Source organism: Eubalaena glacialis, chromosome 12 (genome assembly GCF_028564815.1).
Source record: "Eubalaena glacialis isolate mEubGla1 chromosome 12, mEubGla1.1.hap2.+ XY, whole genome shotgun sequence".
Lineage (NCBI taxonomy): Eukaryota > Metazoa > Chordata > Mammalia > Artiodactyla > Balaenidae > Eubalaena > Eubalaena glacialis.
Window position 1 is genome coordinate 16,166,667 of NC_083727.1, and position 27,619 is coordinate 16,194,285.

General features: G+C 41.1%; 1 protein-coding gene across 3 annotated transcripts in view; it reads left to right on the plus strand.

Annotated features, from left to right (window-relative positions):
* Positions 1-27,619, plus strand: part of LRP11 (LDL receptor related protein 11) — a 52,298-nt gene that overhangs the window by 5,481 nt on the left and 19,198 nt on the right. For all 3 annotated transcript variants that reach the window (XM_061207616.1, XM_061207614.1, XM_061207615.1), the window contains exons 2-5: positions 908-1,065; positions 14,067-14,208; positions 18,564-18,689; positions 19,545-19,751. In XM_061207616.1, the coding sequence (XP_061063599.1) occupies positions 908-1,065; positions 14,067-14,208; positions 18,564-18,689; positions 19,545-19,751 (633 nt within the window). The remainder of the gene's footprint in view (positions 1-907; positions 1,066-14,066; positions 14,209-18,563; positions 18,690-19,544; positions 19,752-27,619) is intronic.

Below are 27,619 nucleotides of genomic sequence, written 5' to 3' on the forward strand. Positions count from 1 at the left end.
AGGTAGGTCTCTGAACATCCCCTGAAGCAAGTCAATGACCCAATCAGGTTAGCATTCCGGAAGAGTCCTTCCAGCTGCAGTAACCACCCTTTGTTGCCTAATGAGAAGCCAATAGGATTGCTGCTAGCCCCAAACCTCAGGCACTGGATGTCTGGATTGGCCCTTAGAAGTTTACTTGGGAGGCAACTTCGGCTGCGCAGAAAGAGAGCAATGTCTTAGCAACATCATTCAGAATAAGCTAAGGAAGTCCCGGCCAGAATTCAGACCAAGTTTTGGAGCTGGAGGAGGGAGGAAATAGTGGATGCCAAAAAAGATGTATTACAAAAACCTGTAGGGTTTTTTTCCCAGCTAAATTACTAAGTTTCTTTAAAATATATCTGCATTTGTGTAAGCTTACTAATAAGATGCTTAAATCCATTAAAATATTCACAGTTCTGCTCTTAGAAATATTTTCTATATCTAATGGCTTCTGTCAGTCACCACTGGAGCAGCTGTCAGTCACATATTAATATTTAGTGAACACAGTGAGCCTTAAATTTAGTACCATGAAGAACAAAAGGTAAATACATACTCGTTTGCTATTTTAGGATATCTCAAACTCTGTGCCGGCTTCTCTTATAAAAACTAGTTAGAAGCTGTGAACCTCTTGTGTTTTCCTAGATGAAAAATTGGATTCCAGAAAATTTCTATGTGAGTTTTATTTTATGTGAATCCAAGAACTTGCCTTAACTTTCCAAATTTAATTTATTATATTACAATGAAAATAAGAAAATAACTTTCAGTTGCTATACATCCCCTGGCAGTTCTTTGCTGCACTACATCTATTCTAGCAAACAAGTTACCTCTCAATAAATTAGAAAAAAAATAGGGAACATAAGTCTTGTGAATTATTTATTTTCTTTCACAGAAAAAGACGAGCCTCCACTTAGCAAGGCTGGGCAAGATGTTGTTTTGCATCTGCCCACAGACGGAGTGATTCTGGATGGCCGTGAGAGCACAGATGACCACACCATCGTCCAGTATGAGTGGACACTGCTGCAGGGTGACCCGTCAGTGGACATGAAGGTAATTCATGTTGTAATTGTAATGAAAACTAATGTTTCAGTGCAGTGGTCTTTCTACTTATGTTCCCCAAATGTCTGTAAGTTGGCAGAAGTGTAAAATGGAGAAAGCATAAAAATGATTGTTGAAAAAATGTTACTATATGAATTTACTTTTCTACTGAGTAAACAGTGATCCTGACCACGTGTTTTGTTTTTATTTATTTATTTATTTTTTGGCTGAGCCTCGTGGCTTGTGGGATCTTAGTTCCCCAACCAGGGATCGAACCTGGGCCCTCGGCAGTGAGTGCATGGAGTCCTAACCACTGGCCCGCCAAGGAATTCCCTGACCATGTGGTTTGAAGCTTACCCTCGTTCTTGCTGCTTTTTTGTTGACTTCTCCAGAACACAAAAATGCTTCAAGGAAAAAGACTCATGCTTTGTTTTGTTGACTCAGATTACTTAAAAAAATTTTTTTCTGTCTTCTTTTTTGAGTTAAAATCCAAGTAGAAAATTTGAAAAATACAAAGGAACATAAAGAGGAAAATAACAATAGAACGAACTTATTCTTCACATGATCCAGAAAGCAACCATCTTACCTCGCGTTAGGCCTGCCTGAGATAGTTGAGTTAATTAAGTGCGGTGGGGTTTGGAGTCAAGGGCTCCTATTCAAGCGCTCCTCACTGATTTTCATCGGGCTTATCTGGGCTGGAATTGCTGCCGATGGGAATGTGCCACTTACCCAGTGGCTGCCTGTACACAATTAAGATACAATTGACATGTAACATTATGTGAGTTTCAGGTGTACAGCACAGTGACTTGATACATGTACGTATGGTGAAGTGATCACCAGAGTAAGTCTAGTCCACATCTGTCACCACACAGAGTTACAATGTTTTTTCTTGTGATGAGAACTGTTAAGATCTACTCGCTTAGCAACTTTCAAATATACAAAACAGTGTTGTTAACTGTAATCACCATGCTGTACATCATATCCCATGACTTATTTATTTTATAACTGGAAATTTGTAACTTTTGACCTCTTTCACCTGTCCCTTACCCCATGCCTCTGACAACCACCAGTCTGTTCTCTGTACCTGTGAGCTCGGTTTTTTGGGTATTTTTGTTTTCTTAGATTCCATAATAAGCATAAGATCATACAGTATTTGTCTTTAGCCGTCTGGCTTATTTCACTTAGCATAATGCCCTCATGGTCCATCCATGCTGTTGCAAATGGCAAGATTTCCTTCTCTTTACACACCATATTTTCTTTATCCATTTATCCGTTGATAGACATTTAGGTTGTTGCCATATCTTGGCTATTGTAAATAAGGCTGCATTGAACATGGGAGTGCATATATCTTTTCGAATTAGTGTTTTTGTTTCCTTTGGATAAATACCCGGAAGTGGAATTGCTGTATCAACACAGGGAGTCTTGAGTTGTGAGGAAAGTGGCTTTTTATTAACCCTGCCGGGACCCTTTGTAGTATTTCCTGGTTTAGGCAGATAAACTTCATCCAAATCACTTCAGTCAGAGGAGGTGGGGAAAATCTGTGTTGGTTTGCCAGGGCTGCCATAACAAAGTACCACAGACTGGGTGGCTTAAACAACAGAAATTTCTCACAGTTCTGGAGGCTAGAAGTCCAAGATCAAGGTGGCAGCAGGGTTGGTTTCTTCTAAGGCCTCCCTCCTTGGCTTGTAGTTGGCTGTCTTCTCCTGCCTGTGTCTTCACAGGCTCTTCCCTCTGTGGGGAAGCACTGACTTCTGTTTTCTTGGGACAAAGGCAAGAACGATAATCAGCTAGTCCCTCAAGACTAATTTAAACACACTGACTTACCCAGTGATTAGACAGTCTTAGAACTGGACCAGACCCTCGATCAGCATCTTACCCAGCCTCCTATCCATACAGGAGCTCCTGCTTTCACATCCCTTCCAGTGGTCATCCAGTCTCTGCCTGGTATTTCCAGAGATGAAAGCTCATTATTTCACATCACGTCGCATGACATCTTTAATCAGCTCTAATTGTTGGGCCAGTGGGGTGTTACTTCTATGCATTGGTGTTGAATCTTCTTTTTGGAAAAGCACTGAACACATCTTTTTTTCTGTGTGTCAGCCATTAAAGGTTTTTTTTTTTTTTTTTTTAATGAATGTCACCACTTGGGATGGTCTTCTCAGAACTAAACACTCTCAATTCTTTCAGATGTTCCTCATATGAATTGATTTTTAGACTGTCCACCATCCGGCCTTTTTTGGATTTTCTCAGATTCATCCATGCCCTTCTTAAAATCTGACACCCCTAATTGAAACCCATGCATAAACCGTGGTTCTTCCTGACACAGACTATTACATCCTGTGATGCAGACATTGTCTCACTTCTATTAATGAAGATTTATTTACATAAACTATTTTAGTAGCTGCTTCACACCATAGGTTCATGTTGAGTTTTCCATTAGCAGGATCACCTAAAACCTGCTTCATCTTTCTACATGAACTGCTGTCCTGATGGCCTCCCCCATCCTGTGTTTGTATAATTGATTTACTGAACCTGAGTGCAAGACTTTATGTTTACCCTTTTTATATCTCAATGTTTGGGTTTTCAGCTACAACAGAAATAATTTTGAACTTTGAGTGTCATCCATCATATTTATTATTCTTCTGTGCATTGTGTCAGCTGCAGAATTAATGTATCTTTACTGAAATCTCTGAGAAGTAAGATTGATCAGGAAAGGTGCATGGGCAAGCCATTGGTCAGCCTGCTATGAGAGTTCCCTTGAGATGACACTGACAATTAATTGGCACTCGTGGGATATATTTGTTCAGGCAGCTGCAAATCTGTCTCTATTATCATCTAGCTTTTCATAGTTGCTACTAAAGGCTTTACTCTGTAAACAATGAAGTATGTATATAAACGCTGAATAAAAATAATGCTGATGATTCAGTATTTATTTTATTGAAGATATTTATAAAGAAATAACAAGATTAGGCATTTCTTATAGACTTTTAGGGCTGACTATGATGCCATCAAGAGGAAAATGTGTGGGACTTCCCTGGTGGTCCAGTGGTTAAGACTCTGCACTTCCACTTCAGGGGGCACGAGTTCGATCCTTGGTCGGAGGAACTAAGATCCTGCATGCCGACAGGCGGGGCCGAGGGGAAAAAAAAAAAAAAAGGAGGAAAGTGTGGACTAATTCCCCAGCCAAGTGTATAACGGCGATGGCAGATAGACCTAAAGCTATAAAGCCAACATCTAAGTGACAAAGTCTGCAATAGAGGAGTCATTTGCTATCAAACTGCAACTGTCTTATAATGGTGTACATTCGTGAATGCCCCCAAAGTTAACTCAACTCTCATTGGTCAGACTTTCCGCTGAGTGCCTATCCCAACCCCTTCTTGAGCCCTCCCCTCTCCTCTCCCCTTTTCTCCACTGTCTGCAGGGTCCTCACCTCCTTCTCTCATCTTTGGTGGTAGAATAGTCAGCCCTCCCTTTGTTTTGGGATACTTTAAGACCAGGTTGTAGGACTATCCTTTCACATCCAAATGACCCATCAGGTATTCAAAAAACAAAAATCAATGAGGTTCTCACCCTAAGAGGAATTACGCTGCCAGCTTAATTATGATAAAATTAATTGCTAACCTTCTTTAGCATCTAGTGTGTGTCCAGTACCGTACTAAGCACTTTTTTTTTAAATTTTTTGGCCGCGTGGCATGTGGGATCTTAGTTCCCAGACCAGGGATCTAACCTGCACCCCCCGCATTGGCAGCGCAGAGCCTTAACCACTGGACCGCCAGGGAAGTCCCAGTACCAAGCACTTTAAATCGACTAAACATATGGGAAAGCTCATGTTCTGACTTGGTTTCCTCATTTATGAAGAAAATGAATAAGAGAGATGATCGGTCAGAACCAAGAGGTTCTGATTTTTTTTTTTTTTTTTTGGCCACACCCAGCAGCTTGCTCTGTCTTAGCTCGCCAACCAGAGATTGAACCCGGGCCTCCCCAGTGAAAGCACCGAGTCCTAACTACTGGACCACCAGGGAATTCCCAAGAGGTTCTGATTTTAAAGTCATATATTTTCTGCCCTCTAACAGGATATTCTACATCTATTTAACTGGGTATTAATCTATAATACATTCTTAAATGTAAGAAGACACATTTTTCAGGTACTCCATTAGATGTCACTGAGTTTCATAACATAATACATTTAAATCTGAAGTCAGAATGTAAAATATGACATTTAGGAACGTGATAACAGAGTATGAGGACGTTCAGGGAGATTTGAAATTCATAAATTTGTCGATTGATTTCCATTCATCAGATGCGGAAAATTTAACTAAACTGTTTTAGAATACCATGTGTAATGGAAGCTTACTAAAGGATGGATATTGTTTACACCAATAACTTCATTATTAACTTAAAACCAGTTGCACATTGGTGTGCCTGCTGTACACACTTAATTTTTAAAAACAGATAGGTGTATTATCATCCACACTGAAACATGTTTGGGAGTGAGAGGAGGTGGTATTAATAATTACACCAGGACCACAGAGATAAACTGAGACTGTCTTGAGCAAACAGAAACATGAGTCCTTCTTGATAAAACCCAAGTTCCACGAGACTGGATGGTCTATATTTCGTTTCCCCATTAGTCTCATTTTTAGACCACCCTCAACGCATTAACATAGTATTTTTAAACTGAGCCTTAGAGAAAAGGTTTTCTGGGCAAGGAACATAAATAGAAAGAAGAATATTGGCTTTTTGTCATAGGGAAAGAGAACGCAAAATCAATGTTGAATTTCAAACTGCCTTCTGTCTTACGTAGGAGATATTTTGTCATTTACTCCTCCTCAGTCAGTTTCCCTGGATATAATTTGGGTCAATACTGAAAATGCCTACAAAATGAAAGAATCATATACGTTAAGGAGATGATTAAAAAACGTATTGAAAGACTTTATAAAAATTTAATAAGCAGGATTTTCAAGGCAGCCTGGTTATTTAACCAATACACAAAGTACCAGAGAACCTATGGTGATCTTTGAAGATTAAAGGCTAACTGCATCTGTCTCCTGTTTTTCACCTGTGTTTGTTGATAACAGGTCAAAGATATATGTAAAATGTATAATATCACAACAGAATTTATAAGGATTATGAAGGATTTCTTTAGAATTATTTTCAGTGGGGGACTGAGTGATGGGTGGAAAAGGGATTTCAATCATCTGGGATGCTGTCAGGATTTCTCCCCCCGCCTCTTTCCCTCCTCTCGCTCCTCACTTCCTTCTCCCATTCCTCTCTTCCTTCTTTCCTTCCTCCTCCCTCTCTTCTTTCTTTCTTCCTTTCTTGATATTTTTTCCCTTTCTCTCCTAAAGCCTAGAACCGTACTTTGTACTCACTAGGATTCTAATAATACTTGCTAAATTGATTGGTTCCTTTTTTAAAAAAGTGATTGACTATTTTGCTAACCTTTCAAAAAGTGCCCTTTTAAGCCTCAAATTTTTATCATCCTTCCTAGCAAGGTGGGCAGGACAACATTTTTCCGCACTCTGGCCTCATACTGCTGTTAGGAAGAGCTGCTAAGTGTTGTCTAACAATGACTTTGCATCTCATCAAGGGAGATCCTAGACACATATCACCTATTATTTTTTCTTGGCTATTGGACAATATCTAGTCTTCATGAAAACAAAATGTAAATCCCTTCAATAAAATTTATCCTAGATATTCGAGGCCATGGGGTGGGGTGGAGGAGGGAGGGTGTAGACTGTTTGTAAATTTTAAAAAGGAAGAAAAATGATAAATAAGTGAGAAAGCTTCGTATCACATTTCAACTATTTCCTTCCTCCCTCAGTGAGTCAGTTTAACAGTGAATGAAAGAGGTCAAATAGGTAATACTTCCAGCACAGCTTCTACTTTGCTTTGGTTTTTGAATCCTCGCTTCACCACCTCCTCTGTGCAAGATGGGAATAACCAAAGCCCTCCTCTCAGGGTGTTATCACTGGGATAAAAGGAGGTAATGCAAATAAGACCCCTGGAACAGTGAGCAGCACATAGTAAACAGTAAACAAGTACATTATCATTCAATTTATTCTGAGATCATCTTTCCTTTGATGGTGTCCATGAGGTCCCTGGTAGCCTTGTCTTGCACCCAGGCAGGCTATGTTGGTGCCTGGGTAATGTTCTCTTAAAGATTCTCCCAAGGAACCCCAAACCCCAAATACTTATCCATGTGCTCACCAGTGCCCAGAAGGCCTTTACTAGGGAACAGAACCTCACTCCTCCAGTGCCTACAGAGGAAACCCTTCAGAGTCTGGTCTGAGTCAAAAAAGGACTTTTTAAAAAAATGCATTTTTTTGACACTGAAAAACCAGAGGGACGAGTTGTTTCCTGGAGGTGAGAGCAGAAGGGGAGAGGGAGAAGCAAAAAAACACCCCACCCCAGGGCACCAGAACAACTCCGAACCGCTGCGAAATTTCACCTACACCACTGCCCGTCAGCTATTTTATTCACCTGAAGCTTTGAATAAAGGACAAAAAAGTTATGGCAGCCCACAGAACATTTTTGAGACACAGAAGATTATCAAGGCTGCAAATTTCCTGAGTAATATCTGGGGATAAGTTGGTGCATATGGGGCTTCCTTGGTGGCGCAGTGGTTAAGAATCCGCCTGCCAATGCAGGGGACGTGGGTTCGAGCCCTGGTCCGGGAAGATCCCACGTGCCACGGAGCAACTAAGCCCGTGCGCCACAACTACTGAAGCCAGAGAGCCTAGAGGCCATGCTCCGAAACAAGAGAAGCCACCGCAATGAGAAGCCCACACACCGCAACGAAGACCGCGACTAGAGAAAGCCCGCACGCAGCAACGAAGACCCAATGCAGCCAAAAATAAATAAATAAAATAAATTTATTTTGGAAAAAAAAAAAAAAGTTGGTGCATATGAATGAATATTCCGTTGTGGCCTTAAGTGTTTCTTTGTATCTTGCTTCAAGAGTGAAGAGTGTGGACTTCCCTGGTGGTGCCGTGGTTAAGAATCCGCCTACCAGTGCAGGGGACGCGGGTTCGAGCCGTGGTCCAGGAAGATCCCACATGCTGCGGAGCAACTAAGCCCGTGTGCCGCAACTACTGAGCCTGCACTCTAGAGCCCGCAAGCCACAACTACTGAGCCCACGCGCCTAGAGCCCGTGCTCCTCAACAAGAGAAGCTACCACAATGAGAAGCCCGCGCACCTCAACGAAGACCCAACGCAGCCAAATAAATAAATAAAAATAATTTTTAAAAAAAGTATAAAGAAAAAAGAATGAAGGGTGTTATTAGTCAGGAAAAAAAAAAAAACAACAGCAAATCCTAGGACTTACTGCTCCAATTAAGCAGGAAAACACATGAGAGCATAATAGATGCATAATTCATACCAGTTGTGTTTCAGAATTAACCATGAGCCTTGATGTAGACTGCCCTTTAAGCATGAATTCATTTTACGCAATAGCTCAGGGCCTTGAATGTTTAACTGCATTTTTTTCTTTAAGAAAACTACTTATAAGGACATGATGAAAAATAATCTCCCTGGGAAAAAAAGTACGTACCTCATGAAAAATAAATCTGGGTAAATTGAGTTGTGAACGCTCTATTCCAATAGCAACAGAAGCTTTGAAGTCTTTTTCCTGTTCAGAAACACTCAGCTTCCCAGACAATAAATTTATAGCACAATAGGCTTCCGGCATCACAGGAATCTGCAGTCAATCTGGGCTTCCAGGTCCCCTTGGGTTTAAACCTGAATTCCTGTCACTGTCCCTTCAAAGGTCCTGGCACTTGTATTTGGGGGTGGGTAGTGGGGTGAGGATGTGGGCGGGAGAAGCGCTTTTAGAGGTTTTGAAGGACTTTGTGTGTGTGTATGAGGAAGTATCTTGCTTTTTCAGACCACAACAGCTAGCTGGTTTGTGTATAAGCTGTGACTCAGTGCTTTCTAGGAAATGATTCTTGAAATAAGGACCTGGAAGGCCTAGAGCTCTGCTAACTCAGAGGTAGAATTCTACAGTGGCTACGAGCATGGAATTTGGAATCCTATGGCCTGGGTTCAAACCCAGTTTTGCCAATTCCCTCGTGGGGTGAACTTGGGAAAATTACTTCATTCTTTAAGCCTCAGCTTCCTCAATTGTAAAGAAAATAATACCACCTGAGAGTGTTCCACTGGGGGTTAAAATGGGAAAATGCAAATAAAGTGCTTAGCGCATCGCACAGCACAGAAAGAGCACTCGTGGAGAGGTAACTATTATAGCTAATTCTAAACATCTTGGGATGTAAACTATTTGTGGGGTCTCTTTGACCAATAGTTTAACTGAACTACAGTCAGAATAAATTTACTTACTTGTATATAAACAAACAAAAATTATGAGAGCCTTCTACTGGCAAGGAGCAAGGGAGTAAGGCCCTATGAAGAATTTGCAGGGTATTTTGCCCTCAGGGAGCTGCCTCCCGTTGAGGAGATTAGATGTGCCCCTAATTAACGATAATACCAAATAGAAGGTGGCAAGGCCAAAAGAGAATGTAGATAAAGTGCCCCTGGAATTCAGAGGGAGGGAGAGATGATAATCTAGCTGAGGAACATCAGAGAAGACTTTGCAGATGCGAGCCCTGTGGTACATGTCTCTGTACTCTTAATATTTTGACAATAGGACTCATAATTATATTGATGTAAAAATTTCGGATTGAAAAGATCCACATTCTATAGTGCAAAAATTTTGAACATGTGTGAGGGCTTTCAAGTTCAATGTATATCCTCTGATTACAGTAACCTAGGACCATGAAAATCAGTATCCTTTTAAAATGAGAATCAGGTATGGCTTTCCCTGGAGGACAGTTGCCCATTTGCCCAGTGGTCTGTGCAATAACATACTTCTACAAACTTCCTTGGTTTGGAAGGAAGGGAAGGGCAGTAGGAGAAGAAGCAAGAGGGCAGCAGTGCTGATCTTTTGTCTGGAGAAACTGCATATGGCCAGGTGCAAGAAGATTGGCTCATGCTCTCAGGGAATGTCCTGCTCTTGGTGGGAAGGATGGGAACTTTAGTGTTACTCTCTTTCTCTGCTCTTGTTCCAGCTCTCTCTCATCTTCTTTTATGTTATTTGCCATTCTGTTCACTCTTTCGTTCATTCATTCATCAAATATTCACTAAGTTTCTAGTCTTAGAACTTAGGTTCTAAGACTGCTGGAGGTAAGAAGAGAAATAGGACTTCCCTGGTGGCGCAGGGGTTAAGAATCCACTTGCCAATGCAGGGGACCCGGGTTCAAGCCCTGGTCCGGGAAGATCCCACATGCCGCGGAGCAACGAAGCCCGTGCGCCACAACTACTGAAGACTGTGAGCCACAACTACTGAAGCCTGCGTGCCTAGAGCCCGTGCTCCGCAACAAGAGAAGCCACCGCAATGAGAAGCCCATGCACTGCAACAAAGAATAGCCCCCGCTCGCTGCAACTAGAGAAAGCCCGTACACAGCAACGAAGACTCAACTCAGCCAAAAATAATAAATAAATAAATTAAATAAATTTATAAAAAAAAGAAATGCATAATAAAAAAGAAAAAAAAAAGAATAACACAGAGGTAAAATTGGGTTGTAACAGGAAGAATAAGTTCCTTTTTCCTCTCTGTACTCTACTTCTAGAGGCTTCTAATCATGGCTAGTTTTATAAGTGGAGCACGATTTACATAACACATTTTGAGAGAATTTGAAAAGTAGGAGAAAAGCCCCAGTCCAAAAATATTTCTCCCTTTGATTCCTGAAACCTCAAGATAAGCAATGTAATTCTGTCTTAATTACTGCCTTTTTGGTTCTGTTCTTTTGAGAATGATCCTCCTCTGGTGAGGATAAGAGAAATCCCCAACTCTTGAGGAAATGCTCTTAAAATCACCTTCCTGCACAATTGGGAAAGATGGGCACATCAGAGTTATTTGTGACTATGATCTAACTGCATTCATTTGAGCATATATAACTAGGAAAGTACAGACAGTTGAATTCATTTTGCTTCTTTTTTATGGAACTTTGGGTCATATTCATGATGAAAAGTAAATAGAAAAAGGAACATATAACTGAAGAACAGAACCTAAGTATGTTCACCTGAAGTTTCTAGACAGTTGTGGTGCCAGTTTATGTTCTGGCCTCTGCTGATCAGGACAGCTGCCCCGTGTGTCTCCTTCACTCTGTATGTGTGCAGGGAGATGGCATTGGATTATAACAAGAATCGTAATGGCCTTCAAATCACTATAGAGCTCTCATCCAGTTTTGCCAGTTGAATTAGTTGACACGAGGCAGAAGGCTAGAATGCGTTTGGGTTCATTGGTTCAATGGAGTTTCTTACTGAAATATTTTGTACCACGTTATCTTGTCACTACTTTGTAACTGACATATGCCCAATGCCTTATATACTTTAGAAGCAACTGTGTGGGTAGGGGAATAGACAGGCAGTACTCATTTTGTAGCTCAGTATATATAATAATCATGTATGTGTGTGTGTGTGTGGTATATAAATAAACCCAAACGTGTATTCCTCGCCACTAAATTACTATTTTAGGGAGGTGCAGTTGAGCCAGAATAGCAGAGTGAGTTATACATTGATTTAGCCAGAGGCCAGCCATCAAAGGCTCTGTTACTGCTGAATAGGAGATCTTGGGCAGAGATTAGAAGCTCTTTGTTTTATTAAAGGTAATATCTCTCTCCAAGTTACAAATTGGGTATGTTGCATATACATTTATGTGTGTGTGTGTATGTATTTTTTATCCTGACACTTGGGAAATGTTTGTAAAATACTTTAAATCCTTTCCAGTATCATATAAATGTGAGGAGATGTTCAAAAAGATGACCTGGGTGCTTGAAGGGAAAACGTCCATCTTACAGTTCTATATATTCTAATATCTGATTTTGAGGGAAGATAGCCTTTGTTAGCCAAATAACTAAACTAAAAAGGGCCAGGGAATTAAAAGTACAAATTACTATGTTTGAAATAAATAAGCTACAAGGATATATGGTACAGCACAGGGAATATACCCAACATTTTATAATAACTATAAATGGAGTACAACCTTTAAAAATTATTTGAGTCACTATGTTGTACACCTGAAACTTAACCTGAAATTGTAAATCAACTATACCTCAATTAAAAAAAAAAAAGGACATGCCAAGCTGTGTTATGAAAGGGATTAAAAAATCAAATCAGATTAATGTTTTATCTCTTATGGCTTCAAAATGTTTACTGCCTTTTCTCACTGGCTCTGGGAGACTTAAGGTGAAACAGCAAAAGCTTTAAACAAATTACTGCAGAAGAAGGGGAGGGGAGCCTTTTGTAGAAGAAATTTCACAGGAGATTAATAGAATCTTATTGACTTTCTCAGTTATCAAAATAAGCCTCAAACAAAGACCTTGGTATTAAGTTACTGTACTTAGTTTCTGCTCATAGAGGCAAGGCCTGCAGATGTGGACCGGTGCCGAACGCAAAGCCCTCTTCGGAGGCCCTTCGGGCAAGATCCATTCTCTGTCAGCAGTTGTCAGCATCTCCCTTTTCTGTTGGTGTCCAAATCCAGCAGCTCTCAGAGCTTTCCCATCGAGACAGTTGATCGTCATTACACCCATGGATAGCTGAGCCGCAAAATCTGACAGAGCTATCCTTCTCCTATAAGCAGATTTTTCAAACTCTATTTATCTTAAAAAGTTTTTGAGACAAACTTCTACACACCTCGGCTATACTTGTTAGAGTGCTTTTGCCCCACGAGGGCCAGGTGGAAATTTGGCTCATTGAAAACCATATTAATTCTGCCAAGTGAATAAGGATGACCAGAGTGGCCATTTAATAAAGATCATCAACCAACTCCCAAAAAAAAAAAAAGGCACCAGGGAGGGGATATTTAATTTGAAAAGACCTAAATTTGAGTGCACCCAAGATGTTGAAGGTGATTACCATGGTCTGGATCTGGATACGGTGTTTCCTGCATCAGAGAAGAGGTACCTAGGAAGGCTAGAGGGAGGCATCCAAAGCCCAGGTGGAGGGACTGGCCCCTTAGACGAGGGATGCTCCGTCCTTCCAGCCCCAGCGTTGGAAAGAGGCTTCCCAGGGAAGGCCCGGCCCGCAGAGGTTTAGTTTGACACTGGCATGCTGAGTGTTGACACCCAGAAGCCCAGTACCTTACTCACCTTCCCAGAGATATGACCAGGGCCTGGGTGAGGATGTGTCTTGTGTGGATAGCCCCCCCAGCCTCCAGCCTCAAGGCTTCCCTGGTCTCTTAAAATCTCCATTAACTTCATCTCAGCCTCACTCCTATGGCCACACTCAGCATCCCCCTGTCGCACCCACCTTAAATCCCTACTCTGACTCAGTCCTACAATCTACCCTCTCCTCTCATACACCCAGGGCAGCAAACCCCAAGGCTGCTGGCCTTCGGCAGTCTTAGGTCTATGTTCTGGCAGACCAGCTGGGACAGAGGACAGAGCTGCTCTCTCACACCACCCTGCTCAAGGCTGCAGGGCTTCACGTCAGCACGCTCCAGTGTGGTCATCATCTGCTCCCATGTTCCCAAGCATTCCTGTCTTAAGTCCCAAGAAGCGATAAACAGTGGTGTCACCTGTTGCATAGCTGCCACCTCGCACAGCCTGCCTGATTCTGAGCCAGAGGTGGAGAAAGTGAGAGCCCACCCTGCCACCTCCACTTAGGCAGATCCATGCTTTAGCACCTGCACGGCCACTGGCTCCCCTCAGCTTAGCCTGGCACCCCCGTGGCCATAGGAGAGGTCATAACTGACCCTTCCAATGCAACCATGTGGATGGGCGTGAGAGGGGAAGTTTCCAGGAGAAAGGGGGTGTCAGGCCCCAGTCCCACCGGAGCTCAAGTCTTCTGACCAATCTGCCAGAACTGTGTGTGATTAGCATTCTGCAACCTTGGACCAGGAGTGGAGAAGTGGGTCATGGGACTGCTCCAAGGATGACACTGATTTCCAGTTCAGGATGATGCTGGACTCTGTGCCTCAGGTTCTTAACTAAATATGATGTTTCCTGTTTGGGTATCAGGTGCCTCAGTCCGGAACCCTGAAGCTGTCCCACCTACAGGAAGGGACATACACCTTTCAGCTGACGGTGATGGACACTGCTGGGCAGAGGAGCTCTGACAACGTCTCGGTGACCGTGCTTCCCGTGGCCTTCTCCACAGGAGGTGAGAAGAAAGTCCTTCCCTCACATTCACATTGGCCAACAGAAACCGGGTTATCGATGGAAGGATGGTATTAAATTGGCATTTTATATTCTGACTGTGCATTACAGGGGCCCTTTCATTTTATTTTGTCTGTTGTTGAATGGGAAAATCTTTACTAAAAATATGATTGCAAAAATAGGCTGCATTATATTTTGGGCAAAGTGAGACTGCTGAACTGGGGCGGGGTAGCACTCCACACCCCAGGGGATGAGAGTAGGCTGTGTGAGCCACGGGACCCGAGAGATGCTCCATCTTTCCGTGACTCAGTTTCATAAAAGACATCTGGCTTTTCCAGGAGAGGATCTTGTTTAAAGGAGGGTGGTCTATTTGATATGTATGTTCAAAGAATGCAGCCAAGGAGTACATTTAAAACAAGTTAAAATATATGCAGTGCATGTGTCAATTTAAAAGAACTGTTTAAAAACTTTCATGGACACTTTACACAGATGCACAGATACGTTAATAACATAGCTCGACATATATATAATGCTTCTCACGTTCTGTTGCCCAATGTAAACTCATTTCTCTCATTTACCTGTTTCTTACTTTCCCAAACATCTACATTTCTAAGATTAGCTCATCAAGTTAAAAAAAAAACTTATATGGAACTCAGCAGCACTAAAGATATGGGGGTATGGCAGAGGGAACCCCTCCCCCCAATTCACTCTGGAGAAGTGCTGAGATCGTGTATGTGTGAGGGTCCTGTCACTCGGTCAGCGGATACCTTCCCAGCATCTGCAGTGAACGGGAACTGTGTGCAAGGCAGTGGGCGTGGGTACTGCGCTCCACAGACCTGATCCCTGGCCATGTGTGGTGACCCTTCACTACCCTTCACTGCTAGCTCTAGCAGACTTGTAGCCTGTCCCCTACATCCTTGATTCCTCAGTATTTGGATGGTAATCAAGCCAGCAGTCGGGAGAATCAGAATAAAAAGATTGGATTTACTTGTACTTTGATCTTCCATCAAAGACATGGGTCAGTGTGCATACTGGACATGAGGAAGGAGACTTTAGAATCCTAAGAACTCCGCCACCTTGACAATTTGCCTTCCACAAGGATACAGCGCATTAGGAACATTCACAATTAGGTTGGCTGACTCCTGTCCAGCCAAGGTTTAAGCTGACCATGAGGAAGGAGGGGTGACCGCCAATGGACAGGCCAGACCCCAAACTCCAGTCCACTCACCACAGCACCGTGAGTCAGCCACGGGGAGTGAGCCAGCCCTGCAGCCCAGCCCACATTCAAGCAGTCCCTGCTTGTTGATTTATTGCAGCTGCACAGAAGAGCCAGTTACCCAGAACATACCTTGGAAAGCTGGCCATGTGCCAGGGCCGCTGCAAACAGCTGAAATCATCAGCAGTGGAAAACTCCTGGGCCCCGAGGGCTGTGCTCCTGGGAACAGGGCTCCCTGGGCAAGGACCAAGTCAGCTGCTGGTTCTGGGAGAAAAGTGCTCCTGGGAAGCTGTCACCCCTGCAGAAATTAGAAAAGGGTTGTTTTTGTACAACTGAGGTGCATCGGAGGGAGAAACGGCCTGAGCTGATGGAGGCAAAGGGCTGACACCTCACCAGCTGCCTGTTGCTCTGGTTTACTTACTCAGGCCATTTTTCTGGGGCTCCCAAGGCCAGTTGCCAGTTGTACATTTCCGGCCTTTCTCAAGATGACGATAAAGTGTATTTGAAGATGCAGAGAGTGAGTGATGTGATTCACCTTTGGTTACTGAAAGGCCAGTTGGGTACAGGTCTTACGTATGTAACTTTATACAGAAAATAAAAAGAATGCTATTGTATTAACTGCTGTCTGGAATCACTCACTGGTTAGACTGGAATAACAAACTATGAATTAAAGTTAATAAGATGCTACATCGACACATTGAAAACAAGAGGTGGGGATTGAGAGGGTTTCTGTTCCCTCTATTATATATATGGATCTTGTGGTTAATGACTAGCTTTCATGATAACCAAGGGTGACACTTTCTGGGGTAAACAGACAAGCACATACCCCTGCTTCTGTGATAAGTTGGTTCAGTTTTGGATATAGAGGCTGCATGTTTTCCAGCTTTGCAAAAAATAATCTATTCACAGAGCAAGCCAACAAGCACCTCTAAGATGATCCAGATGTGTGGTCTCCATAGAGAATCCCAAACAGACAGTCAAGACATTTTTAAGACGGAAAAGAAAATACCAGAACGTATATATTTTAATTAATTATTTATTTATTTTTGGCTGCGTTGGGTCTTCATTGCTGCGCGTGGCCTTCTCTAGTTGCGGTGGGTGGGGGCTACTCTTCGTTGCAGTGCATGGGCTTCTCAATGCAGTGGCTTCTCTTGTTGCGGAGCACGGGCTTTAGGCGTGCAGGCTTCAGTAGTTGTGGCACGTGGGCTCAGTAGTTGTGGCTCGCGGGCTCTGGAGCACAGGCTCAGTAGTTGTGATGCACGGGCTTAGTTGCTCCGCGGCATGTGGGATCTTCCTGGACCAGGGCTCGAACCTGTGTCCCCTGCATTGGCAGACGGATTCTTAACCACTGCGCCACCAGGGAAGCCCCAGAACTTATATTTTTATTAATTTTTAATCTTCTTTAAATTTTCAATCTATTTTATAAGATGTATAATATGTTAATATGGTGGCACATGCATATGATTTATAGATTGGAGATAAGTATAGTCAAAAAGGTTTGGAGACCACTAATCTAGAAATAGATGGGTGAATTACTAATATGGATCTAGCTCCAAAACTACCAAGGAGTAAGGAAAGCCTCGAGATAGTTAGGATTTTCATGTCATGAGTTTAAGAAATGTAAGCAGAGGCTGCATCCTGCTTGGTGTCCACAGAGTTTCCCTTTACTTTTCCTCCCAACCCCTTCCCTGTGTCCGAAGCAGATTCTCCTTTCTAGGCCCAAGTTCTCAGCCATAACTGCTGGTTTCCTGTGTCCTCTTCTTTCTGCCACCATTTCTTTTCTTTACCTCTTCTTCCTCCATAATCAAGGTATCTTCGAATTGCGTTCCACCCAGATGGACTCCTCTCCCAGCATTTTAATTGAACTTCCTTCCAGTAGAACGTTTCCAAGACTCTCTTGGGCGTGTATACTACGCTCAGCCATTTGTCTCAGAAATATCATCAGGTACCACTCTCCCATGAGCTGAGACAATTGTCTAGTCCATCTGTCCCTGGAGAATTACAGAATCCTTAAGACCTACTTTTAGCCTGATACCTTTAGTCTGCATCACTAATGTCAGCAGTTGTTATGTAGCTAACAACTATAAAGGAAAGTTGGCTTAATCTGGAGTTGGGGGAGTGCAGGGAATGCCTTTCAAGAAAATACATGTAGCTCTGAGCGTTAAAAACTCTTAAGAGCTCCAAAATGAAGGGAATTTCATTATTTGTAGAAAATAAATTCTCACCAGCTAGTAGCTAAAGATTCTGTTTATTCTTTACAGCACCATGGATCTATGGTGGCCAGCAAACAGGGTTCAATAGTAGAAAGTTGATCTCAGTAAAAATTATTACTTAGGAAACGTGAATGCAAGAATAGCATGTAGAAAGTGGTGTCTCTGATAAAACATAGTCAGCTAGCCAAGTACTGTGCAAGGGGTGAACCGGTGTTAGGTGGCCTGCTGAGGAGCTGATGGACGAACGAATGAATGCAGAGTGGGTCACCTGAGGGAGGAAACCCAGGGCTGGATGGGGAAGACCAGAGCTGCTGCTTCTCTGTTCTCACCTCTTAAGTATCATTGGCTTAGAGAAGGGCCCTAAGACGAAGAGCCGGGGAGGGGGAAGGGTGAGCTGGGATGAAGTGAGAGAGTGGCATGGACATATATACACTACCAAATGTAAAATAGATAGCTAGTGGGAAGCAGCCACATAGCACAGGGAGATCAGCTTGGTGCTTTGTGACCACCTAGAGGGGTGGGATAGGGAGGATGGGAGGGAGACAGAAGAGGGAGGAGATATGGGGATATATGTATACGTATAGCTGATTCACTTTGTTATAAAGCAGAAACTAACACACCATTGTAAAGCAATTATACTCCAATAAAGATGTTGAAAAATAATAATAATAAATAAATAAATAAGCTGGAAAAAAAAAAAAAAGACGAAGAGTCCATGGTGATTCCTAAGAATTAAGTCAGGAAGGTCAAGAAGAAACCCCCTAACCTTCCCAGAACCTATTGCTCCAGCACACACTGTTAGGTGTTCCCTCATTATCTGCATCTCTTTATCCAAATGCATTTCATTATATGTATAGTCTCTGTTAATCTTGACATGGTGGAAGTCTTTCTTTCCTGCACTCTTGTGACTTGAGACTTGTTTACGAACAGGATGCTCGAATGTTTGCTCACGCTACCACTTCTTTTGTGATGACGGCTGTTGCATTGACATCACGCTGGCTTGCGATGGAGTGGAGCAGTGTCCTGATGGGTCTGATGAAGCTTTCTGTCAAAATCGTGAGTTGACTGCATCACATTTTGGGGTAGAAGGGATGTCTGTATTGTCACAATAAATGCAAACTCAATAGTGCTCTTTTTCTGCCTTGTTTCAGGTATAACTTCATGTGAATGAGCTATGCCTTAAATTAAATGAGCATTTACTATGTCTTTAATGCGAGTTACGAATGTCAAATTTTGATATTACTTACGTTTTTAAGAGATTGTTTTCAATTTTCTAAAAGATTCTTCCCCATCCTAAAAATGCTGTTTAACATATGCTTTTTTAAAAACTGAAATGAGGGACTTCCCTGGTGGTCCAGTGGTTAGGATGCCGTGCTTCCCATGCAGGGGGTGTGGGTTCAAACCCTGGTCAGGGAACTAAGATCTCACATGCTGCGTGGCCAAAACAAAGCAAAACAAAACCAAAAAAAAGAAAAAAACTGAAATGAGCTAACGTTTTCTTTTGATAGATTTTTTAGAAAATTTATGACATGAGGGTGTGGTTAGTCAGAGCTGTAAATCAGTCTTATAATGCCGCGTATATAAACGCTCACCGCAAGAAAGGAAGAAGAGCTGTGGAAAGTTTAATGAAGTACTGGTTTGAGCAAGGATGACGAATCTCAAAACCTTAGGTTTAAGTTGTGTCTTTGTCTCTTTCTTTATGTGAACTTTCAGAAAGCTAATTATTAGAAGAGAACTGATTACTCATTTGAAAACAAGAACAAATAGTTTTTTATGGGGCTCTGATATATCTTAGATGAATAGGTTATCATTCCCAAATGTCCATGACTTTAAATCTACTGCAAATTTAGTGGTTTTAGCTAAAGTTCAGAAAAGAAACCCAACAACTGATAGTAGCTCTTTCACCCTCAGTGAGCCTTGACCGCAAGACGGTGACCCACACGGCTATGGCACAGCCTAGACCCACCAGACCAAGCAAAGATGCAGGCAGGGGCTCCTTGCGGGAAAAGTCCCAGGAAGCCACCGCCCCAAAACAGCCACCTGCGTCATCAACCACGGAAAAGAGGAATCATTCTGCCTTTTGGGGACCAGAGAGTCTCATTGATCCTGGGATACCAGGTAAGGACTTGAGGCAGATTTTCACAAAGAGTCTCATTTTCTATAATGACACTTGGCTCAAAATAAGGTTCTATTTGAAGAGTGTTAAGGAAATATCTTAAAAGAAAGGACGGAGTTAAAATGAAGAATTTGGCCAAAAAGAAAAACAACTTGACATTTTCTCTGATTATTTATAGTAAGGAACACCTACCAAATACGTTCATACATACGTACATATATACATACTCCAGAGGTATCAATACATTTATTTGTAAATAAGTTAGAGTTTAAAAGTTTCAACACCTATATTAAGGAATCTAATGCCCTAAGTGTTAAATTTTAGGTTATTTTGAGGCGAAGCAGCATAACTCCTACCTATTTATGTAAATCCTCTTCACACCAAGCAAGTGAATGTGAAGAAAATATTGTATTATGTTGAAATGGTTGCATGTGCTAGTATCTCAGTATTATGCCTCCAATTTAACTAAATCTATCATCTTTTGCTTTTTTAAAAATATGGCTAATAATATTTTAAAATACATGCATACTCCTAAAGCATTACAGGATTCTATTGTTTAAAAATTTTTCACACATTTATATTTGCATGATTGTATGACATAGGAGACAGAATATAGATTATCACATTTCTGTATGCTTTTGTGAATGTCTTTCAGTACTCAAACTCTGCATACATTTTACTGAAATAATCTGTCACTATTTCAATAACTACTTTATGAAACTTTTTGTTCATTATAGAAGATACAGAAGTTGCAAATAATAAAAAAGGAAATGACTTAAAATACCACCCCTTTCTTGATAACAACTTTTAATATTTTGGTATATTTCCTTCCAATCTTTTGTTTATCTACTTTGTAGATTTTTTTTTTAAATTTTTTTTCACACTTTACAAAGAGCATCCTTTATTGTGCATAAAAGTCACTGAGAAAAATAAGAATCAGAGCCACTGGGATTTTCAAAGAGATGAAATGCACATAAACAGAAAAAGGAAGAAAAGCCATCAGATATGGTCTAATATTTCTGTTCTGTTTCTGTCCAAATCAGGAAAGATACTCTAAAAACACTCAAGTAGTAGACATTTTCATTCCTATATATATTATGTTCTCAAGGCATTTTGTCTTGTTTGATTTAAATTACATATCATGATGTGGTCAAAAACAGACATATTTCTATTTTGAATTTTGAAAGTCAGAAAGGTCAAATAATTTTCAAAAAGAAACAGGTCAATACCAGAGTCAGGACTCACAATTAACATTACTAATTCTCTATCTCAAAATTTGACCATGAATGTAATCCATTATAAAATTTGAAAAAAATACAGTTGCCTTAGGTTGTCCTATTTAAAAGTTAGATCACAAAAATGACTTGTAAAAATTGAGCATTGAGGATGAAATGTAAGATAATTTTATTTCTTCACATTTCTGCTCTTATAAGAGTCATCTAAAGTGAGTATTTCTACAAGACTCCATTCTGACCAGGGTATGTATTCTGGATAATGTCTCTATACATATATCCACTATGTGGTTGTATAACTTACTATTGATTTAGCATTTATTTAAATGTAAGCAATAAAGTACTTTAAATTGTTATAGACAAAAGAAAATCAATAAGTAATCACCAAAGAAGAATATCTGTTCTACTCCGTGAAACAATATATTATCTATAAAATGTATTTATGTTAGAAATTGAAAACTTGAGATGCTCTGTCTCTTCAAAGCTTCCTGTAAAATAAATGTATTAAATTCTTACTTATATTTCCCAACACATGTGCATGCTCACATACAGATGCACATACAACATACAGATGCACATACAAACATTCAATAAGTAAAGGGAAAAATCACCTAAATAATCACATAAGAAAGATCTTTTTAAAGCCCTCAGAATGTGTACTATCACTATACAGGTTTGTGATTTGTTAAAAATAGATCTAAATTCACCAAGTAAGCAAGATAACTTCATGATCAGTCTTCAGAATAGTTCTTAGAATTTAAAAATTTCCTATAAATAAAATGACTTACAGATCTCTTTGTTACATCACTCTGTTATTGGTCAAATCAGTCATACAATCAACTGGGTCATTCCATCATTGGATGACTTGAATAATTTTTTATTTTTATTTTTTTATACAGCAGGTTCTTATTCGTCATCAATTTTATACACATCAGTGTGTATATGTCAATCCCAATCGCCCAATTCATCACACCACCACCACCACACCCGTGGACTTTGTAGATTTTAAAGTGCTTCGATACAAATATGTCTACAAAATATCCTACAGAAGGCTTTTCTTTCAGACAGTTTAGGTTAAGCGCCCTTCGGATGCCTGCTTTTGTTTATTCCTTGCTGGTACTGCCACCTAATGGGAGAATTTTGCCACCCCTTCCAAACCTTGGGATTTGTTTGAATCTATTTTCTCCATATGGAATGTTTGTATGGAGAAGACAGTCACCTAAGAAACAGAGTAAGGGGAGACCAGGTGTTTTGGGCAGCAGGGATGAAGTTGACAGAGAGAACTGAGTTCTCGGAGGCCACAGTGGGTGAACTCTTGCTCCGTCACTGTGGACGAGAGGCACACATGAACTTGAATGAATTAGCTGAAGGCAGAGTGGAGACCAAAGGCCAGTCTCCTTCGTTAGGTTCTAGTCATGGCTCTGCCTTTAGAACCCTGAGTAGTTGCTTCATGTCTCTGGACCTCAGTTTCCTCATCAGTTAATAAGAGCTTCAACCAGATGACCCCTAAGGCCCTTCTAGCCTGGTATCTGTTTTGGGGAATATGAAAAGCCTGCCGCTCACGCAGGCCTCCATCAGCCCTTATCCATGCTAGATATTGCTCTGTGATCCCAGCTTTATCTCCTGGGGGTTGAGGACTCAGCCTTAGAATCCTTTTGCAAATAATGCTCCAGGCTGCCACCACTGGTTAATGATAGTTGACACCCAATCTGAAATATTTTTGCATCTCTATTTTTTTTAAATTTTTTGGCCTTGCCGCATGGCGCAGCAGCATGCAGGATCTTAGTTCCCCGACCAGGGATCAAACCTGTGCCCCCTGCAGTGGAAGTGCAAAGTCCTAACCACTGGACCGCCAGGGAAGTCCCTGCATCTCTATTTTTGTTCTTTTTGATAATAAGCCTTTGACTTGGGCTATGAAGATGTAAAGAATGGAGTTTCACAGATGCAGAGAGATTAATATCCAGTTATTATTTATACTATGTATTATTTTTCCTAATCACTAAAGTAATATGTATTTACTGTAGAAAATTTGGAAAATATAGAAGACTATAAAGAAGAAAATTTAAATCGTCTAGCAAAACTCACCATTAACATTTTGTTGCATTTTCTTCCAGTTACTTTTACTTATATACATACACACATACATTTTTTCACTTTTAACAAAATTAGGATATTATTTTTACAAAACTTTTATTTTTCTCACTTATGAGTATTTTTATACGTTATTAAATGTCCATCAAAAACACAAATTTTGAAAGTCCAGGGTGGGAATTCCCTGGCGGTCCAGTGGTTAGGACTCTGCACTTCCACTGCAGGGGGCACGGGTTTGATCCCTGGTCGGGGAACTAAGATCCCGCATGCTGCACGGCACAGCTAAAATATTACAAAAAAAAAAAAAAAAAGTCCAGGGTAAAGAAAGTGGGAAGGAAAGAATAGAACCTTGAAAGTGTTAGAAAGGGCTCCCACAACACGTGGTTTCTGTTTGGACTGCATCCCCCTTCTCCCTCCTCTTCTGTTATCCCTGAGACCACCAGACTGGAATCCCCAGCCTCCAATTTCATGTGATTTGAAATTATGTTATATTCAGCATAACATAGTAGACTTAAAAATGCATTATTGTTTGTGACCTATGCCTGAGTTTTACAAGGATCATCAGCTAGTACAGTAAATATGAACAAGTTAATTTTTCTGCTGCCTCCTTCCCCCACAGACTTGTGAGGATAAATAACACTTAACTCATTGAAGAGACACTAAAGAGATACTAAGATTAATACTAATAATGTGTACAGAAAGTAATGAGATGCAGTTTTTCATGTATCACATTGGCAAAGGTGAAAACATAATAATAATGCTTATAAGAGTACAGAGAGGGAGGTACTGGTGGTCCAGTGGTTAAGAATCCATCTTGCAATGCAGGGGATGCTGGTTTGATCCCTGGTCAGAGAACTAAGATCCCACATGCTACGGGGCCGCTGAGCCCGCGAGCCACAACTAGAGAGAAGCCCGCGCACTGCAATGAAGAGCCCATGCGGTGCAATAAAAGATACCATGTGTGCAACTAAGACCGGATGCAGCCAATAAATACTAAAAAAAAAAAAAGAAAGAGTACAGGACTTCCCTGATGGCGCAGTGGTTAAGAATCTGCCTGCCAATGCAGGGGACACGGGTTCGAGCCCTGGTCCGGGAGGATCCCACACGCTGTGGAGCAACTGGGCCCGTGCGCCACAACTGCTGAGCCGTGCGCCACAGCTACTGAGGCCCGCACGTCTAGAGCCCGTGCTGTGCAACAAGAGAAGCCACCGCAATGAGAGGCCCGCCCACTGCAGTGAAGAGTGGACCCCGCTCACCGCAACTAGAGAAGGCCCACGCGCAGCAACGAAGACCCAACGCAGCCATAAATAAATAAATAAGACTTGACCTTTAAAAAAAAATCTTTAAAAAAAAGAGTACAGAGAAACAAGTCTCACATACTTTTGGTGGGATTCAAATTAGTATAGTCGTCCAGAAGGCAGTTTGTGAAGCTTTGTATGTATGCCTTGACCCAGTTATCCTGCCCTTGGGAATTTATCCCAAGCATGTTACTAAGGATGAAGTTAAGGGTGTGTGCGAATATTCAGTTCCACCAGTGAACACACACTCCGGCCTCTTAGAATCGTCGGAGCGGATCACAGCGTCGCAGCGGGGCTTGCGCTTGCTTGGGATGAAATAGCACAGCGGCTGTGCTGTTGAAGATGGTTGCAGTTGCAGGGCCTGTTGCCTGCGTGGCCCAAGTCATCCATTCAAAGGCTGTCTGTCCCCTTGTATCTGACCCAGCCGAAGGAAAGAAATCTGGTTTCCAGCTCTGCAGAGTGCTAGAAAAGTGGCAGTGTATCCACATTCACACTGAATCTGCTTTTTTGTTTGTTTGTTTGTTTTTGTTTTCGAAATGAGAATTCATGTTCAGCCCAGCAGGTTAGCCAAATTCTTTAAGGATCCAGATTAAGGCATGGACTTAGTAGAACGCACAACCTTCTGTATAGAGGTGAGGGTTTCTGCCTGCACTTTCTCGGATTCCCATGCTAAATATGCCAAAGCCTCGCTGTTTGCCTTATCTCTGGAGGTAATGAGCGAGCAACTTCTACCTTTGCATTACTATGGAAATTATTTTATTCAGAGAGGACATTCTCACAAAGGATATTTAAAGGAATTTTTTCACATGCCCCTTATTTCATATTTTCATTCCGTTGAACTATCTTTATTCTAATTGAGAAACCATTTTGAAACTATATAGCAACACTTCTGGGAAGGTGGTTTGAATGTGTTGAAGCCTATTAAGCAGCACAGCTGAATAGTCTATTATGTTCCAACGTGGTGGCAGGAATCAACTGGATTCTCAAATGAATGGAAATCCAGTTAAAGGAAATGTACTTATCACAAATGAAGATAATCAGATGGTTATTTCCACAAACTTATTTTGAAAGGAGTCGTCCTCTTTCATTGACCTACTCACTTCTTTGGACAATGTCATCTAATGAGCTATAATCAGCAGATGCCTTTAAGCATACCCCAAGTATTCTGGGGCACTGAGAGAAACGTTGGTCTTGGAAAAGGCACCTCCTACCTTCTACGAGGTATCAGTCTAAAAGCTTTGGTCACTGTAGTGGGGACTACATAATTTTATTATTTGAAATCAATAGATGGTTTATACAGTAAATTCTATTTTGTGACATCTGACCCACTTGGGTCAGTCCCAAGGAACCACTTGGTTTTAAACAAAATGACATGGTTTATTTTATCTAGAAGTTAGTTGAATACCTGCAGCATTCTGCTAGGATTAAAATATTACCCTCCAGCCAAATACAAATATGTATTGGCTTCCATCCAGCTTCCAGCTCTCTCTGTGAATGCGTAGCTATGCATGATAAACATAACACAATAGATCATTCAGAAGAGAGGAAAAATAATTTCCTAACCCTTCTAAAAGGATCATTACCAAAATGGATTATTTACATAAGTAAATGATGGAATTTTCTTGTTTTGTTCTGACTGCTGCGTTGGTTAGAGCCTATGATAGGATGTATGAAGGTGAGGCATTTTTCTGTGCCATTCCATATGCTGATGTCTAGGAAGAATGAATCAAGCAGTCTGGGAAATTATGGTCAGTTCCTTCAAAAATGTAGAAAACAGAAATTCACATTTCAAATACCAAGAGGGCAGGGCAAGTCCCCTAGGAAATTCTAGAGTCCGTGACGGTTGTGTCTTCTGAAGTTTCCTGTGTGCACTGCCCTCTCCCTAATACCTGATCTCTCCCAGATCCTGTATCACTGGCTTTCTCTCCCCAGGGAATGAAGGCATTTAAGAAAATACTTTTCAAATGTGACAACTGAAGATTCAAAATGAACTTGTATAGTTTTTTAAATGAACCCATCTCCAAGGCAAGGTCTCCTTTCCAAGAACAATTAACCTATTTCTCTACTGCATCCCTAGTAGAGCCTTGTCCCAGACCTTCCTAAGGAAACGTAAATTTGTGATTTTGCCTAGATTTGAGTATTAATTTGCTAAGATATGAGTAAATAAATATGGTATCGACTATCAGTTCTCAGAGCTGTGACTTTGAGAGCAGTATGGTTCAGTGGAAAAGCTCCTGCTTTGGATCAGTCCTGGGTTCTAATTCCAGTACCACTGATTACTAGCAACCAGGTAATTAACATCACTAAACTTCATTTCCTTACCTGTAAGAGGATAATATCTTCTCACAGTGTTGCTACAAGGATTGCATGAGATATTATGTGTAAATATAATTTATGTCTCTCAGTAACTGCTAGCGCTATATGAATTTTTGCTAGAACATTCAACTCCAGTGGCAAGAGAGCTACAAGCCTATAAGACCGTTAATTCAAATAAAAAATGGAAAAAGTGTAGGGGTGGTCCCAGTCCTGAGTTCCTCTCCAGAATTAAGATGAACGATCTCTCATCTTCATTGGAAAGAGACAGAGGGGGGAAATTGTGAATGCATTTATAGGCATACCTCGTTTTGTTGCACTTTGCAGATACAGCATTTTGTACAAATTGATGGTTCATGGCAACTTTGCATTGAGTAAGTCTATTGGTGCCATTTTTCCAACAGCATTTGCTTACTTTGTGTCTCTGTGTCACGTTCTGGTGACTCTTGCAATATTTCAAACTTTTTTTGTCATTATTATTATATTTATGGTGATCTGTGACCAGCGACCCTTTTTTTTTAGTTGAAGTACAGTTGATTTACAATGTTGTGTTAACTTCTGCTATACAGCAAAGTGACTCAGTTATGCATATATATACATTCTTTTTTTTAATATTCCTTTCCATTATGGTTTATCATAGGATATTGAATATTGTTCTCTGTGCTATACAGTAGGACCTTGTTTATCCATTCTATCAATATATATATGAGCTTACATGTGCTCACCTCAACCTCCCACTCCATCCCTCCCCCAACCCCTCCCCCTCGGCAACCACCAGTCTGTTCTCTATGTCCGTGATTCTGTTTCTGTTTCGTAGACAGGTTCATTTGTGTCATATTTTAGATTCTACATATAACTAATATCATATGGTATTTGTCTTTCTCTTTCTGACTTACTTCACTTAGTGTGATAATCTCTAGTTGCATCCGTGTTGCT